Below are 18168 nucleotides of genomic sequence, written 5' to 3' on the forward strand. Positions count from 1 at the left end.
AAGAAATTTGAACTTAGCGCATTTTTACAAAACACTTTAAATTTCTCATTTTCACAACGGATTTTCGAACATCCAATTTTAATGATTATTTTCCCAAATATAAATTTTCCAAGTAGTGAAAATTCGTCTTTTGTTGTGAAAATTTTTCAAGTTTTTTAAAATTAAAATTTTTTAGGTCAATTTTGGAACTTTTAGCAATTCTTACCAAGTTTACTCTAGTTGTTGTGTACGATAGATCTTATTATACAATAAAGGTAATGCACATTTCACAATTGAAAATGAATTTCCTTCAAATTGCAAAAAACCTTTTCAGTTGATTAATTTTTATACTTTTTCGTTTCTATTGATATGAATTTTATGGAACTAATAACTTTTTCAAGTGGCTCACATTTCATTTTAGTGACTAATTTATCATTATGTTGTTCAGTTTTGTAGCTTTCGTTTCGCAATAAAGTCATCGTCTATGAAATGTTCTGTTTTATTTGTCATTGATAAATTATCATTTGTGAGAGAAAAAGTTTTTAGTTTCTGTGATTTAATTTGAAGTTTTTGTGTCTGGCTCTAATTTAGTGAGTAATAAAAATTAGATTTCGACTTGACTCCATACAAAATTCAAGTCGAATTCGTACTCTGATTGCACTTAAGTATCATCAAAAGTGCATTTGATGGCTAAGTTGAATTATGTATCTATTTCAAAATGATTTGTAAAATTTTTAAAAAAGTGCACTGTTAATTTATGGTTAAGTAACATAAGGAAGCGACACATGTTCAATGCTGAAAAGTATAAAGTTAATGTTGAATAGTTAGTTTTATCGAAATAAATGAAAATTTCCAATTATCCTCTTGATTAATGAATATCAACAAGATTTTTGTATTAAATATTTTCTTCTTTAGAAATGACCGCACGTGTTTAGTCTCAATTTCGTTTTATCATGAAGATCAAGTAGCAACAAAATTAAATATATTTTTATTAAGACATTCTTCTTGTTTTCACATTTTTTTTTTGTTGTTTTGTAATAAACAGCTTGTGATTTTACTCAAACCAGACCTGCTCAAACTATGAAAACCTTGACTATAGGATTGTAAATAAGTGAGAAATGATCATCTCAGTTGTACATTCCATCCTTCTTATGGACTAATAAAGCTAAAAAACTCGGATTTCGTATGAAAAAGTTAACTCAAGTCGATTTGATTTCTTTTAAAATTCCAGTCGACTCGAGCTCTGGAATTAATAAATGAAAATTACCAATACAAAATGAAGTACTGTCTTTACATAACTCTAACTAAAAGTCCTTTGGTCAACAACGTAATCTTTTGAGTCATACTTTTATTCACCTGTTTCTGTCTAGTCTTAGAAAATTGAGAAAAAAAACACTGATTTAGATTGCCGTCAAGATCCAAACACATTAAACAACATTGACGGATATACATCAAATGTTTGATAATGTAATGAGCAAACTGCGAATTGTTAGTTTTTGACATGAAGAATGTTTAGAAGAGTTTGAAGAACTTTTCTTGTTGTTGCGTTTTAAACTTGCGTACATAAACCTGTTTTAAAAGATAATCAATAACAGCGCAGACAGTTTTAAAGTACTTTAGTTGCTATTAAACGTTCTAATCGTGTAATTCATCAATTAGTAATCACTAAAGCTTTATAGTAGAACCAGTGATTGTTTTATAACTACAAAGTATTTTGACTGCAGCACTAAACATCAAAACAAATATTCAAAGTAATATCTCCAAAAATCAAGCTTTAACTACTCAATTATTGTTCCCTACAATTACCATAAAACACAATATTGTCAATAAAACTGATCACATTCAGTTCCCATTGCTTTAATCGTGAAACATTTTATCTTTATTGTATGCTATTTGCCGCAAAGCACACAAATAAATTCATCAGTTCTTCACATATTCCCCATTCATTTGACCTTCATCCAATATCAACACGAATCGTGTTCATGCGTTTGGTATGAAGTCATCAATCTATTGTGTGACTTTACGATACATGAGAATGATATTGGCGCGAGAGAATCAAAATATTTTGACTATATAGTTCAATAAACTTCGAATCGATATCGTTCAGCATAGACAGAATGTCTAACATTTTCTTATATCCACACATTTTTCTTGAACAGCTGATTATCGATCATGTTTGGAACTAAAAATAAAATTTTTGCGAATAGAATCATAGAGCAGGTGGAAATGTTCAAACCGAATGCCGATAAACAAAAGAAGTCAAGTACTCAATTTATTCCAACATCGAGAGTGAGAGCGTCAAGTCAGACGAGTGAAAAAAAAAATAGAAAAAATAGTGTAAAAGTCGCGAGCGGAACTTCAATTGTGCAAATCACTCGCTAATTTTTCATTTCTTTAGTTTTTCGATCTTCAACGAGTGACGATCACGAGCTTAAAATAATTCTTGCGGACTTTATAAGGTGTGAAATAAATTATTAATAAAATTAAAGTATATCCAGAGAAGCTAGTCTTTAAAGTGTCTTAAAAGTCAACGGAACTGAAATTCAATCGATAATTGTAAAACAGGAACTAAAGGGAAATGGAAAATTTTCATACAAAATTAGAACAGAAATTACGTAATTTGTGAAAATTGCAATTTTTTCGGTTGCATAGAAAAAAGTTTTAAGGAACAAAAAAATTGTGCATTAAAAAATTTTTACTGCGCAACACAAAATTTGCAGTCAAGAAACTCTTTTTTTTCTATTTTTCATCACCGCTGGAGACAAAAATTTGCGATGATTCAGAAAATATAATAAAAAGTATAGTCGAGATTACATATCCACAGACAGATATGCAACAGACCAACCTGTGAAAAAAGAAAGATAAAATTACTCAATCAAGCAATTCAATTCGTTATTCAATTCCTCAAAAAAAAAAAAGATGTCGATACGAAAAATAATTGAGTAATTTTTATCGGCACACGTAATGCATTGTCAGTCAGTTGTTTAATATTTTTGAGTACTTCTCTCAAATTACGATAAATTCTCAAAACCGAACCTACATCAATTTGAGCTTTGCTCAGTTGATGCTCGGGTTTTCTCATTCTCGCAGCCTTGACTTTGGAAACTCAGGTTGTTTTCTGTTTACTTTCTATTTATACAGGCATTGTAAGTAGAGTTAACATGTGCTTAATAATGAGAGTATTTTGTATTGGTGACTATCACGTGGTTTAGAGTAATTAATTGTCAATAGCATGTGCTGAATAAGTGACTTAAAAAATTGAATGAGTTTGAAAAATGAAGGAATTATTGGATGTGAATAATTTAGTGGATATTTTGTTGAAATTATAGTCAGTAATTATTTAAAGAAAAATATGGAGTGGATTTGACTTTTCGACTTTTCTATATAATCCTGAATATAAGTAAATCAGTTAATCTATCAAAAGTCCTAAATAAGCCAGACATGACTCTAGATTATTATTGGATCCAAGTCGAATTCACTGACATGATGCTGAATTTGGGTTGAATCCTAAACTAAGCAGAGTGACTCAAAGTGTCGAATACAGCACCAGACCAGCTGACTCCAGGCTTTTTCCAAATATAATTCGACTTCTGACGATCTGATTTTAACATTATGCCGGATTCGATTTAAATCAGAGAAATCGGTTTAAATCCGACAATAAGCTAGATTCATGCCTAGTTGGAGCAGAATTTTGGACCATGTAACCGACTCATGTTAATCTATAGAATCTAGATCGACTTAAAACTATAAAAGAAATGTAATTATCATTGAAATCATAAAGATCAGTTAATTGAATGTAGCCATGTAACATACATCCAGATTAATCGCGATACTTAACTCAGAAAAGATTTTACAATACTTGAATACAAATAACAATAATTATAACAGAGCAGTGCCATTTATTACAAGAATATAAACATTTACTTTACTTTTATAATGCATATTTAAATGATCTCCAAGTTTAATCTTACAAATAACAAAAGTGAGATATTCTATTTACATTCTCAGAAGTGCTTAATAAACATTTCTGTTTGCAGTCTTGTGTAAATTAAATATTTTTTTGATAAGTTTCATTTTAATAATAATGAGTTCAAACATATTAAGATATAAGTAAAACATTTGTCAAGTGCTTAACCACAAGTCGTGACGACGAGGTGCTAGAGTGGTTAATAGGTTGGACTGCTAACTTGCTCAGTTATCGACAGCAATCCAATGGGCTCTGCCCGCGTGAGTTCGAATCTCATCCTCGTCGGACTTGAAGTTGTTTTTTTTTATTTTTTTTTTATTTATCGTCCTTTTATTTGAACAATTGCTTCGGAAATGATCAGTTGTTGAGCCTTTCAAAAAAAAAATCATTTGAATAAATGAACTGGGTTTCAAGTTATATCCATGATATTTGATACAATTGTTTTGAAAATTGAAATAAAAGCTATGCAATTTGATTCCATCAGCAAAGGATAAAATAAACGATTTTGAAATTACAGTACATAAGCAAACTAATTAATAGCGCTGATAATTACATGATTAGTGTTACTTTAGCATTTCAAGTTTAATGAAATTAAAGCAATTATATTCGGTAGTTTATGTGATTTACTAGTTTTTAAATTCTTAAAATTGTTAATAAATTCATAAGCTAATTAAGTAAAAGCAAAGCATCAAACTCAAAACAAACTTGAAATCAGAACTCGAAGGAGATATGGAATGGAAAAGTCAACTCGACTTAGTACAAAATGCATGTCGACTTCAAAATTTGACTCAAAATTCAGAAGCAAAGATCGAATTTTACTTGAAGTTGAGTCGTACAAAATCCGATTCGACTTCGAGCTCCACAAACAAAGCCTTCCTATTATTCATGATCAGTGTCATGCAAAATTGAAACCTTGACAATGAGTCAAAGCTCCGTTCAGCTACTTATGACTATATAATAATATTTGTATATTAATCATTACAGTCATAAGTCAATTATTTTTTTATTGATTGATAAGGTAACATGTGCTTTATTATTGCACGATGATTACTTACCTTTGTGGAATTTTACGTCACTTCAGCGACATGCTTTTTTAAGAAATTATAACGTGGCAAATTGTGCAGACAAGAGATAAAGATAAAAGCAGTTTATGATTGACAGGAAATAATAATAAGTTTATAAAGATACTGAATTGTCGAATTGTTGATGGATGTGATAACTGATAAGGAAATTTGTCATTTTATGAGCTTTCAATTGTTCACATATCGATAGAAATTCAACTCAGTAATTTTAAGCTAAAGGCATTTTTCTCCTTAGTTGAAAATTATTAGGATCTCTTTTGAAAGTTATAAATTGTAGAAATTCATAAAATAACATTTTGGTATATAATTTTCTATGATAGTGCTTTAATTAATGTAAAAATTCAAAAAATATCTCAATTACTGAGTGTGAATTTTTGTTCCATTTTTAAAAAATTTTTCAGAAAAATTAATAAAAATCGCTATTTTATGTTTTATTATGATTTAAATTGTGGGATTAAAGATTTTATGTTCCTTTTTAAGATTAGATTGAACTCTACGGAAGCAAATGTGCTTTAAATTAGTTTAATTAACATAATTAGTATTCTGTTTTTAGAAAATTATTTTTTTCCGTTGATCAATTTTGAAAAAAAAATGGAACGTTTTTTGCGGCTAAGCCCAATCGAAGAGATAATAATTCAGTTCGCACTTTAAAATCTGTTAATAAGGTTCTCTTTAAGTAACAATTATGAAGAAATACCTGAATAAGTTTGAATGAGATGCGTTATGATCAAAATGGAACTAGACACTATTCATATTAATCTAAACGGAACTAAAGCCTCGTTTGATCTTTATTTACTGTATCTTCTCATCTAAAAACATTAAAATGATGTCCGTAAGACAGCCAAGTAGACTGTTCAATCTTAATTTAGAAGCTACCAAGCTTGATCTTTTACTTTTTAACTATATGGTTGAAAGACGCGTGGATAACATTAAATATAATCCAATTGGGTTTAAGTGTGCTCCATCACTTCAGTACATCTCTTTAAAGATCCAAAAGCACAATGTTTACCAAAAAAATCAGTAAATCCTTCAAATATATATCCCCAAATGTCATTACTTTCACAGAAGCTTTAGGAACAAACACTTTTCCTATCAATAAATCTGTTTTATATCAACATGAGCCATTTTATTACTGCCATTATCTTCTGTACACAACTAGGAGTGCATACAAATTTAATTAATACTTTATTTTCACATTTGTTGAGCTTCTCAATCGATAAAGTTGATAAAAACATTATTTTCCGTCTAAATGAGTAGATTTAAGAGATAGAAAATAAATGATTTTGTCAGTTCCTCTTATTGTGTCTCTATAATAGGTTTGGCACATTTTATTATGTCTCAAAAACTTTCCTACCATAAATCTTTTAAATATTTCACAATTAAAAAATAATTTGTACATTTTCAGATCTAAAATATGGCATTTCGAAAATTTGGCGTGACGGCTCTCGGCACATTAGTTGGCGGTACATTTGCAACATATGCACTACGTCAAAATGATGACATGGTCGCGAGAGTACAACTTGAAGAAAAAGTAATTAAACGAGCACGAAAATTACCGCCACGATCAGAGCAAATTGCAGCTTTGCAGTCGGGAGAGGAATATGATGTTTTGATCATTGGAGGTGAGGAACTTGACCTTGATGCTGGCTTATGATTGATTGATTGTCAATTTGAATTTAGGTGGTGCTACTGGAGCTGGTGTCGCATTAGATTCATGCACTCGTGGATTGAAAACTGCATTAGTTGAAGCTAATGACTTTGCTAGTGGAACATCCTCAAGATCAACAAAATTGATCCATGGCGGTGTCCGATATTTACAGAAAGCTATTTTAGGGGTGAGTTATGTCTGCATTTAAAAGAACTTCTGGTTCTTATTGATTTATATCTCTTCCAAAGCTTGATATTGAGCAATATAATATGGTAAAAGAAGCTCTTGCTGAGCGCGCAAATATGCTTCAATCAGCCCCTCATCTTACTCATCCCCTGCCTATTATGCTTCCAGTTTACACGTGAGTATTGTTAGAATCAGCCTTAACATTGATCTTATTTTATTTTGTTATTTCCCATCCAGATGGTGGCAAGTCCCATACTTCTGTAAGTATATCAACATCCATATCCTTCTAACTGATTCTAACTCCAATTTAATTCCTCTCAGGGGTCGGTATCAAAGCATACGACTTTGTCGCCGGTGACAGAAACGTCAAATCCAGCTACTATTTATCCAAGCAAGATGCCCTCGAGAAATTCCCTATGCTTAAGAGTGATAAGCTCTGTGGTGCTATTGTCTACTATGATGGTCAACAAGATGATGCAAGAATGTGTATCTCTGTTGCTTTAACTGCTGCTCGTTATGGTGCATCAGTTGCAAATCACGTTGAAGTTCAGGAATTGTTGAAGAAGAAGGATGCAAATGGAAATGAAGTCTTGTGCGGTGCAAAAGTTAGAGATAATTTGAGCAAGAAGGAATGGACAATTAAGGCTAAATGTGTCATTAATGCCTGTGGTCCATTCACTGACAGTATCAGAAAGATGGATGATCCAAAGGTCAAGTCAATTTGCTGTCCAAGTTCCGGTGTACATATTGTCTTGCCAGGATATTACAGTCCACAACAAATGGGTCTTCTTGATCCAGCAACCAGTGATGGTCGTGTCATTTTCTTCCTTCCATGGTTGAAAGGAACAATTGCTGGTACAACTGATTCACCATGTGAAGTTACTCGCAATCCAGCACCAACTGAGGAAGATATTTCATTCATCTTGAGTGAAATTAAGCATTACTTGAACAAGGATGTTGATGTACGTCGTGGTGATGTATTGAGTGCATGGTGTGGTATCCGTCCACTTGTATCAGATCCAAATAAGGATGATACTCAATCACTCGCACGTAATCACATTGTTCATGTCAGCAAGTCAAAGTTGGTTACAATTGCTGGTGGAAAATGGACAACATATCGTGCTATGGCTGAACATACAATGGATGCTGCAATTAAGGCTTGTGATTTGAAGCCACATCGTCCATGTGTTACTGATAAGATTCAAATTGAAGGTAGCCACGGTTGGACTCCAACTATGTATATCAGATTGGTACAAGATTTTGGATTAGAAACTGAAGTTGCACAACATTTGGCACAAGCATACGGTGACCGTGCATATCCAGTCGCCAAATTGGCTGCTTTGACTGGCAAGAGATGGCCAATTATCGGTAAAAGAATCCATCCAGAATTCCCATACATTGATGCTGAAATCAGATACGGTGTACGTGAATATGCATGCTCAGCTATTGACATGGTCGCACGTCGTCTTCGTTTAGCCTTCCTTAACGTCCAAGCTGCTCAAGAAGCTCTCCCAATGATTGTTGATATTATGGGTGAGGAATTGAAATGGTCAAAGGAAGAAAAGGAACGTCAAATGAAACAGGCAACAGACTTTTTGAACCTCGAAATGGGAGCTCTCGTCAACAAGAGAACACAAGAGACTGTTCCAGTCAATTTGTCACCAGATGAAGTTACTAAATACAGAAAACGTTTCGATACTATTGATGTTGAGAAGAAGGGATATGTTTCAATTAATGATATTCGTAGAGCTTTGAAGGTGAGTTTAGGGGATTTTTTATGGGAAAATTGGAATATTTGTCAGGCATACCTAAATTATACCTAATTATGATCGGCGTATTATGCAAATCTCAATAATTACCTTCAAAATGGACAAGAAACAGCTGTCACAGTGTCGTAAGAGCTACTCCAAGTCATTTTGACTTTGCGACGATGTTGTGGCGCTCAGAATAGAGGGTCTAAAGTCAGACTAGCATTTAATTGTCCATGCCTTGATGTATATTCTTTGGATTATTAGGGACATTGCTTCAGCTAGGAACTTTCAAACTCGAAAGATATAAAAACTTGTTAGCACATATTCGCTGATTTATTCCATTTTTGGGGAAAAATGCGTTCGTCGTATTGTGCTGCTCAAGAAAGCTTAAACCAGTGGTGGGCAACCTTTTAATTTTCGTGGCGATAAGAATTGATCAAAACCGCACAAAGCATACGGTTCATGACATTTCCAAAAGTTTTTGAACAAACAAATGTGCCGCAGTAGACGTGTTGCCCTCCACTGACTTAACCTAACAACAGAATTAACGAAATCCTAATAATTTCAAAAATATTTACCTAATTACAGAGCTTCGGAGATGCAGATATCACTGGCGAGGAACTTCATGACATTCTTAAGGAAATTGATACCAACATGAACGGTCAAGTTGAACTTGATGAATATCTTCAGGTAAGTTGACTCGGCTGAGATTTGAGATGTTTCCAAACACTTCCGAGTGGACGTTATAAATAGTTGATGTCCAGTTGATGTCTAGTTCCAACGTATTTATGTCCACTCGGGACTGATATCTAAGAATATCAAAGTCAAATCCATATCACTAACCATTCCTTCTTCTATCCTCTAATCCACAGATGATGTCAGCCATCAAATCTGGAGCTGTTGCCTACTCAAGATTCGCCCGTGTCGCTGAATTAGAAGAAGCCAAACAAAATGAACTGAAAATTAAGCATAAAATCTCAGTAGATAGGTCTGGCGGCGGTTTGTAATCCTTTTCATTTCATAAATTAAACTTTTTATCTCTACTTACTATTCATTGTCCTGCTATCTCTCTCTATATATATCTCACATGAATTGAGACACACTACCTGATATTGACAATTGATATTGACTGATTTTTAAATTCGCGAGAATTTTCACGAAAAAGTGGAAATTTTAATTTTGCAAAAGACATGAAAATTTTACATACAGGGTAAATTTAAGTATGATGAGCGATTGGAACTAAGTGTATTAAAATTTTATATATTTATATACCTAAATTGGCAACTTTACAAATAAATTATACAAAAAAAATTGGACTTAAAAAAAAGTTGAAAAAGGAATTGAAATTATTTGCACGGAACTAACCTCACCTGTAAGCCATTCATGTCGCATGATTTTGCATCTCCTGTCGCTTTTTCCAAAACATTTTTCATTTTAATCATTTTTATTAATTGTTGACTGCACGCAAATTTGTTTATATCCATTAATATCACTAACGCATCTCATTCACTTCTGTTTTTATTTCTGTACTTTTTATTCTTTATTCTCTATCTCTCTATGCAGGAACATAAGGTGAATAAGCTAGCGATGGATTTGTGGATAATTTATTAACTTTTAGGCTTAATTCAGACACAAACACACAAAAAAGGCACCAAATTTAAGCGAACAATTTTTAATTTATTTTTTCTGTTGTGATGAATTCTTGTTCCTAATTCCGAACATTGTTCTTACTTTTTAATTTTTATTTATTTTTTGTTCATAATGAAATTGTTATTTAATACGAAATTTGGAGATTGACGTTGAGTTGGAAGGTTATTGATGGAGAAAATATTCAGAATAAACAATATCAACGACGCAATGGCTGTTGCTTTATATTGGAAAACTTGTGTCAAGGACAACGTTACACCAGCAGCTCAATTCAACGAGTTTCACTTTTCATCTTTTAAATGGTTTGAAATATGCCGTCACAATACCCTCGGGGCTACTTTGTATCTTATCGATGACGTAATGGCGACCAAGTGAACACGGTGTGCTATTCGGGAACTGAAGTTGTCAGATAACATCAACTCATTACATGATCAAGGAGAATTCGATTGTAGGAATCTACAGGCTTGATCTTTGCAATACCAAAAAGTTGATCTAAGAATGCATTGTGCGTCCGTTTTGAACACATCCGTTCCAAAAAAATTTTGATAAGATTTGAACAAGAACGACTTCGTGATACAATTTGAGATTCTTCTAGTTCTAAGGACAACATAATCATCGTTATCGATTGATCCTTAGATTGACGTTCTTGGGACCAGAGCTGGAAGTCAACTAGAACTATATGAAGTCAAGTCGACTCTTCCATACAAAATTCGTCTTATCACTCGAGAAGCACAAAACGACCTCTGGCATGATCAGTGTGACAACGAATAGTAAATATGCACATCTAACGGCATTCTGGAACTAACATTGCTGTCTATTACTACATAAATGATCTCGTATTCTAAATGCTACATATTCTCCTCATCAGCAATCTCCAACTCAACTCAGATTCCTTAATAAAACCGAAAAAAGACTATTGCTACTTAACATATGTTGTTGTAACTTCTTCCCAAAAAAATATCGCCGACGAGTAATTGACGTGATTTTTTTGACTTTTGTCAATAACAAATTAATAAAATAAAACAATTATCTTTAAATGTTAAAGTTTCATCATCTTAAAAAGACTTCTTTTTTATCTTTTTATTCTTTTTTTTTAATTATCGTCCATTTTTTTTTTGTGAAATAAAAAATTACACATTGATACATGTAAAAAACTTCCTTAACTGTCTACAGAAACCTATTTACAAGACAAAACTTTTGTTATTTATGTCAATGTTATGAGATTATTTCTTTATGCACACTTACATCATTAACTATAGAAATTGGACCTTAACAAACTACAGAAACATTGATCGATCAACTTTAAAGTTTTTTTTGTTACCGAAACGAATTTTTTATGTCTTAATTTTAACAATTTTCAATTTGTTTTTATGGCTAAAAATTTCAGCTAAAACGACAAAGAACGAAACGAAATTTCCTAATTTTTTCTTTAAAGCGCATCCATTTTTTTGGACGCACACCTTTAAGTTCAGTTGACAATTCAACGGTCAAATCGTGTATCAAATTTAATGACGAGAACATTTACGAACTTAATGACTAAACAAATAAAGAATCTCCAAAGATTTTTTAACGCGAATTACAGTTATTACTACTTATTATTTTTTGACGGATGTGTGGACATAAAAGTGTAATAGATACTGACTTTTGGGTAAGTTTTTTTTTTTTTTTTTTCAGGAAATCTACGCAATTATTGAATAGGATTTTTAGACTTGAATGTTTAAAATTTCAATTATTTTACAATTTTGTGATTCGTTGGATCTTATGGAAGTTGATTATGCTATAATTTATGTTACTTCGCTCAAATATCACTAGTTTTCCATTCTGTAACATCCAGTTGCTACGTAATACTGTCTTAAACGAGTCAAAAGGAGGGAAATACCTCATTCTAAGTCAGTCACTCATCCCAGGCCTCATCCTAAAGAATATGTTCCCTATTAGTATCAATTGACACGTAATCACCCCTGCTATCCTAATTCAGCCAATTTTCAGACAGCGCCTTATCAACTCTTGTGTTCTCATAATTTGTTCTATTATCTTCAGCAAATATCATCGAATTCCAATCCAGTTTGCTATCCTCCTTCATTTTCAAATCACATTCCATAACATCCAAGTATCTCATCCCTTTACAACTTTTATCCACACATTATTTTATTATCTCACAATTTTTTTCGTCTATATACAATATGTATATCCTTTATGACATTTCCATCCTTCCCAATAATCATTCATTGAATGATTTTTCTTCTGTTTTTAAATACTTTATTTTTTGATATGTGATGAACCTTGTGTCTCTGAATCACGGTTGGTTCCAATGCAATTATTGTGTTCCTTCGTATTTGCTTTTGTAAATATTTCAGCTTACCATCAGAATGGACCAAAACTGAAATATTTTTCTTGATGCTAGTTGCCCACATCATTCTCTTCTATTGTCATCTTTTCTTCGCTTGAGTCATTACTAGCATCCGATGATGCACTTTGTGTTGAATTTGTTATGTCCTAAACAAATAAAAAAAAAGATTTAGAATTTATAATCAAGACCAGTTTTTCGAGTGTCATGCGTAAATATGTAGAAAGAATTTTCAAGGACGTCTGTGTTTACGTTTTATTAAGGTCAACAGATTCGAATAGGAGATAATAAAATGTAAACACAAACGGCCTTGAGGAAATTCTCTGTGGGAATGACTTGATTGGAATTTGTATTGAATTAAAATTTAAATCCTTGGATTAAAAATAAATCGTCGGATTAAAAATAAAAGTGTCTGTACCTGTGAATAGTTCAGTTCCTTTATAGTATACAATGTATTTGCAGCTTGAACTTGAGTAGTTCCATCATTAGCTTGATCATTTGCAATCCATACAAATTGTTCCTGATTTACGCAACTGGAATCTAATTGGATTACGCTTGGCTGCTCCACAGCATTTTCATCCTTTAAGACGTAAACGATTTCATCTTGTGCATCGGCAGCATCATCTGAATCAAGTTTGGATTTACCAGCCAATGTCTGTGATTGAATGATGACAAACTGTTGTTGCTCGTTGGACTCTTGTTGCTGCGATGAGTCGAGAATTATTTTCATGTCCTCAATTTTAAGCTAGAATGAAAATTGAGCATGAAAAATAAGGTCATGGACACAAATTTGATAAAGGAACTCACATCTTTACGATTCTTTGTGTGCGTCCTTAAGTGCTTCGATAGGTGATCAGATCTCATAAATTTCTTTGAGCATTCTGTGCACTGGAATCTGAAATTTCATAAACTTCGTAGTGGAATTAAAATGTTAATTAAATTAAATTAAAATCTACCTTTTTTCTCCAGTATGTGTCCTCCTGTGTCTTTGTAACTCGTCTGATCTTGTAAATCTCTTGCCACAGAATACCCAATTACAGACAAAAGGGCGCTCACCTAATAAATATAAATTAATTTAACGGTTATTTGAAATTCAAATTTTAACAGCTTTTTGAGATTTAAGATTTTGGTAAGTTCAAAATTTGAACTCTTTAAATATTCAAAAAATTAACGTCTTTTTTGCTATAAAATCGATCCTTACCTGTATGCCATCTTAAATGTGCCCTCAAATGCGACGTCTTTCCATAAACTTTGTTACATCCTGGTACATGACAAATGTGCTGCTTCTTTCTATCTGTATTTCGATCAGGTTGTGTACAATTTGGACATGTGCAAGCTACACGACGAACTCTTGGCTTTACTTCAGGCGATGCTGATCCATCAGCACTGCTCACATTAATATTTACATTCACAGATGTTTGACTTACAGTTTGTTGAGTAGGCGCTGGCGTTACACTAATTGTCGTTGACATTTTTGTAGATGTAGTTTTCGTCTCACTTGCCGATGATGAAATTGTAACAGGTGCTGGCTGAATAGTTATTTGATTTGATGATGATGATGCAGCTACAATTGATTTTGTGACTGGCTGAATTGTACTCGATGATGGAATTGATGAAATATGCGTGATTGTTGGCATAATTGATGTCGTTTGACTTTGTGTCGTCACTGTTGGTGTCTGACTTGTCGAAACAGAGGCAGAAGATGCTTGAATTAATACAGGAGTTGATTCAGCTGATTTTACAATCCATTTTGTAGGTGTTGTCTCATTATCTTGCTTCATTGTTTGTGGTGTTATTGTGATTGTTTGTGTCGTCGATGGCTGAGACGTTGGAGTGGATACAGTCGAATTTGTAGGCTGAATTGTTTGTTGAGGCTGATTTTGAATCTGAACTGGTGATTGGGGGATTTGCTGAAGTGCTTGTAATGGCTGTGACATAAAATTTGCACCACTTAAAGCATTTGCAGAAATTACTTGAACATTTCCGATTCCTGGAATATGCTGAATTTGTTGTGATGTGGGAAAATTAGGTATTTGAATGATATTTGCATTTTGATTGGTTCTTAGTGCAGATGCTGGAATAACTGAAATTGGTTGGCCTTGTGCATTTGTTATTGTTATTGGCTGCTGTTCCTGTCCTTCAACTTTTACTTGCTGCTGTTTGAAAGAGAAAATTGATATTTAGGTACGGGAAATTAATTAGGTTATGTTTCTAGATTCTAACCTGCTGTCCCTGTAACGCGCTAAAATTTGGCTGTCCTCCGACGTTTGGCTGTTGAAATAAAGGAAGATTGGCCAACTGCACTTGTTGGATTTGACCATTGGGTGTTATGATATTAGCAACTTGTTGTGTAAATTGTGGAATAATCTGCATTTGTGGCTGAATAATTTGTGGCATTTGATTTCCAAAATTCTGAATTGGCACGTGTACTGTCTGATAAATTGTTTGTCCATTTGCATTAATTGGAACTTGAACGGGAATTGTTTGTGCTTGCATGGGAAATTGAACGACTTGTGGCATCGTTGGACGTACTTGAACACTTTGTCCTTAAAAAATGGAAGGAAAATAGAAAATTAATTATTTCTGGATCTAAATTAAGCAATTTTTCTAAAAAGTCATTCATTCAGGCATCAGGAAATAATAAGGATGGAAATGAGATAGCATTTATGTACAAAAAAATTGTCCATGCACCAAATAAATTAAAATTAATTAATTATTATGCATAAAAAAAATCCTTAACTTACCCGCAAAGTTAGCAGGTATTTGAATTGTGTTAGTTGAACCAGAGGGAATAGTAAATATAGTACCTTGTTGCTGCTGATTACTATTATTTTGATTTTGCTGCGTATTCGATTGATTTTGCGTTGAATTTGACGTATTTTGTTGTGAACTTACGTTCGATTGCGTCGAATTTTGTGCATTTGAATTAGAATTTTGAACATTTTGCTGTGTCGTCGTCTGATTTTGATTCTGTGTCTGATTTTGTGCAGCCGATGGACCCAATGGAATCTGTATATTTGTTCCCGATATTGTTAATGTCGCTTGCTGTCCACCATTATTAACTGATTATATAGTTTTTTATGGATTATGATGTGTGTGCGAGTTATTGTGCATAGTTTTATTATGATTATGATGTGATTAATATTATATATATTTTTGAAATGATTCATTTGGTTAGTATAAGAAGAGAAAAAATGAGGAAAGAACAATGAAAAAACATTAATTAGCAAGGAAAAAACACCACCAATTCAGGATGTTGTAGATTTGTGCTTTAATTTTGTTTTTTTAACGGTTTTTAAATTTTCAAAAATTAACGGATTGTCAAAATTCAAATTTAGTTTCGAAACAATACAACTGTTTGTAATATCAAAATTTGTATTGTTTCAATGTTTGAAGATGAATGTTTTTCAACATCAGAACCGTGTAAATGTTCAAGATTCAAATTCTAAATGACCGTTATTTTCGAATCCTTTCAATATATGATTCAAATGAATTTTAAATAGCAAAATCTACACATCCTGCAACATTATTTGATTATTATTCATGTCCTTCGTTTTTGTGAATGGAATTAGTGTTTGTGATAAGAAAAATGGGAGGCAAAAAGTCATTCAAAATAAAATAATTTGATACTTTACTCACCATTTGGTAATTGGACAGTTTGTGCCATATTATGAAGGAAATTCCCAGGTGCAGCCATTACTGGACCGCGTACAATTTGTCCTGACGGCGTTATAAAGGCTTGTTGGAATTGTTGAGCATTTCCCATTTGATTTGGAATAAATAAAGCTTCCTGTCCATCGACAGTCACTGGCTGAACTACTTGAAACATTCCATTTTGTCCGGAAATCAATGGGCCACCTTGAAGGACTTGCTGAATAGCTTGCTGCTGTTGATGTTGTTGATTATCATTAGGCTTTAATTGAATAATTTGTTGAGTCACAGATCCATCAGGTTGCTTTAACTGGATTATTTGTTGAGGCATTTGTTCGTTTTTGACTTGAATGAATTGTTGTGGGAGGTTTATGACTTGCTGTTGGCCATTTGGTGACGTAAAAATTGTCTTAATTTGCTGCGCTTGTTGATTATTTTGTTGCGACGAATTAGCAACTGCTTGAGCTTGGGCCTGTGCCTGGGCTTGCGCTTGAGCTTGCTGAAAAGCTTGAACTTGTTGCTGTAATTGTGCAGCATCGCTTGCATTTAATTGATGAATTTGCTGAGTCGTAGTTGCTTGTTGTGGGAGGAAATTTTGCAATTGTTGTAGTGTTATGACTTGTGGCTGTTGAACTGCATTTTGTTGATTCTGTTGAGCTTGTGCTTGTGCCTGATTTTGTTGTTGCTGGACGACTGATTGAGGCTGAGAATTTGCCATAATTGCTGCATTTAATTCACTTCCCTAAAAATGGATTGGATAGATTAGAAACGTTTTCAGGCACTAGAATCATTGAATCATAAGTCACAATCATGAACATAATCAAAAACCATAAGAAAACCACTTTTTTGTTTGTTAGTTTCGTGAATTATAATAAAAAAAAATCATAAAAATTTTGTGGGTGATTTAGATGAATTAAAACAAAAAATTTATCCCATAATCCGTAATTTTGGATGGTGCAATAAATATATATAACAAATATACATGGATGACAAGTAATAATTATGTACAAAAAAATATAAGAAATAAAATAAATGAGGAAAATGTGGTGTTAATACAACAAAAATTAATTAAAAAAAATTGGAAAAGAAGCTTTAGAGAACTTTATGAATGAGATATTTTTTTAGGAACCTGATATCCAGCATTTTGTAATTGAGCCAGTACTTGAGCACTGACTATTCTGACTTCACTTTGTTGTTGATGATCCATAATTAAGTTTTCTAGGGATTCTGATTAATTTTTATAGGTATTTTGTGGACTTTTTGACGTAAGTTACTTATGGTTGTTAAAGGCTATTAACCGTATATATTTCGTTGCTGATCAAATTTTATTTAATTAAACTTTTATTCTTTTCTTATGGTTTTAGATTCATCTAATTTCGCTTTGTCACTCACTAAAAGAATTGTAAAAAAGGTATTTTAATGTTATTTATGCTGTACATAACAATAATATTTATATATTTTTTATGCTCATATCTGGATGTTGAAAATAAAACAAATTTTTAATTAAATTCACTCAACATCTTTGATGTTATTCAATTCAGTCTCATTCAATACACACAAATATTCATTAATATGATGATTCTATTAGCTAATTAATAAGAATAACAACATATTCTATGTTTATGCTCCGACATTTGTTGACAATTTACTTATAGTTGATTTTTAGACTCATTTCAATGAATTACCTCCTTCTTTGTATTTACAGCTGTCTCTTTTTTCTTTCTACCCATTTCACAAATCTAATATTTACTTAATAACAGCATAAATTGCATTAAAAACAATTTTTTAAGTAAATGAAAAAATTGCAAACTTTATGCTTTCTAAAATCGTATAACTTTTGTTTGTATTGGTGAGATGCACGTCTTATTTTGAAGTTTTGAATTTTTAAAAACCGTTATTTTTATGCAAAT

The 18168-nt window shown here is 32.4% G+C and overlaps 2 protein-coding genes and 1 non-coding gene across 11 annotated transcripts; 2 read left to right on the forward strand and 1 right to left on the reverse strand.

The window, feature by feature from the left end:
* Positions 1–115: 115 nt before the first annotated feature.
* Positions 116–10669, forward strand: Gpo1 (glycerophosphate oxidase 1). Of its 6 annotated transcripts, none has more exons than XM_070644683.1 (9): positions 116–254; positions 6434–6650; positions 6709–6863; positions 6925–7037; positions 7100–7122; positions 7184–8619; positions 9202–9303; positions 9486–9612; positions 10177–10669. In XM_070644683.1, the coding sequence occupies exons 2-9, from the start codon at positions 6443–6445 to the stop codon at positions 10182–10184; spliced, it is 2172 nt and encodes a 723-aa protein (XP_070500784.1). In that variant the 5' UTR covers positions 116–254; positions 6434–6442; the 3' UTR covers positions 10185–10669. The 6 variants fall into 6 exon arrangements, with proteins under 6 accessions (XP_070500784.1, XP_070500785.1, XP_070500787.1 ...); XM_070644684.1 differs by lacking the exon at positions 116–254 and adding an exon at positions 425–569; XM_070644686.1 differs by lacking the exon at positions 116–254 and adding an exon at positions 1610–1730.
* Positions 4128–4231, forward strand: TRNAS-GCU (transfer RNA serine (anticodon GCU)). The gene is made up of 2 exons: positions 4128–4164; positions 4187–4231. It is a non-coding gene; the product is annotated as a tRNA-Ser (tRNA).
* Positions 10670–12382: 1713 nt separating the features above from the next.
* LOC139093836 (transcription factor Sp4-like) lies at positions 12383–18085 on the reverse strand. 4 transcript variants are annotated; one of them, XM_070644679.1, is made up of 10 exons: positions 17944–18085; positions 17388–17649; positions 16247–17000; positions 15352–15669; positions 14831–15153; positions 13809–14760; positions 13564–13663; positions 13415–13502; positions 13026–13352; positions 12383–12756 (listed from the first exon to the last, which is right to left on the reverse strand). In XM_070644679.1, exons 2-10 carry the CDS (start codon positions 17463–17465, stop codon positions 12661–12663), a joined length of 3036 nt encoding a protein of 1011 aa, XP_070500780.1. In that variant the 5' UTR covers positions 17466–17649; positions 17944–18085; the 3' UTR covers positions 12383–12660. The 4 variants fall into 4 exon arrangements, with proteins under 4 accessions (XP_070500780.1, XP_070500779.1, XP_070500782.1 ...); XM_070644678.1 differs by having other exon boundaries at positions 13809–14763; XM_070644681.1 differs by lacking the exon at positions 15352–15669 and having other exon boundaries at positions 13809–14763.
* Positions 18086–18168: the final 83 nt, after the last annotated feature.

Source organism: Chironomus tepperi, unplaced genomic scaffold (genome assembly GCF_022539635.2).
Source record: "Chironomus tepperi strain 1889 unplaced genomic scaffold, CSIRO-AGI_Ctep_v1 contig_343, whole genome shotgun sequence".
Lineage (NCBI taxonomy): Eukaryota > Metazoa > Arthropoda > Insecta > Diptera > Chironomidae > Chironomus > Chironomus tepperi.

Bases quoted from the DNA above. Each gene is read 5' to 3' on its own strand.
- Gpo1 (XM_070644683.1), top strand. From the start codon at position 6,443: ATGGCATTTCGAAAATTTGGCGTGACGGCTCTCGGCACATTAGTTGGC. The intron at 6,651-6,708 runs GTGAGGAACTTG...ATTTGAATTTAG, and splicing joins TGATGTTTTGATCATTGGAG to GTGGTGCTACTGGAGCTGGT. The intron at 8,620-9,201 runs GTGAGTTTAGGG...ACCTAATTACAG, and splicing joins ATATTCGTAGAGCTTTGAAG to AGCTTCGGAGATGCAGATAT.
- LOC139093836 (XM_070644678.1), bottom strand. From the start codon at position 17,465: ATGGATCATCAACAACAAAGTGAAGTCAGAATAGTCAGTGCTCAAGTA. The intron at 15,154-15,351 runs GTAAGTTAAGGA...CCATTTTTTAAG, and splicing joins AATACCTGCTAACTTTGCGG to GACAAAGTGTTCAAGTACGT. The intron at 12,757-13,025 runs GTACAGACACTT...TTATTTGTTTAG, and splicing joins AGGAACTGAACTATTCACAG to GACATAACAAATTCAACACA.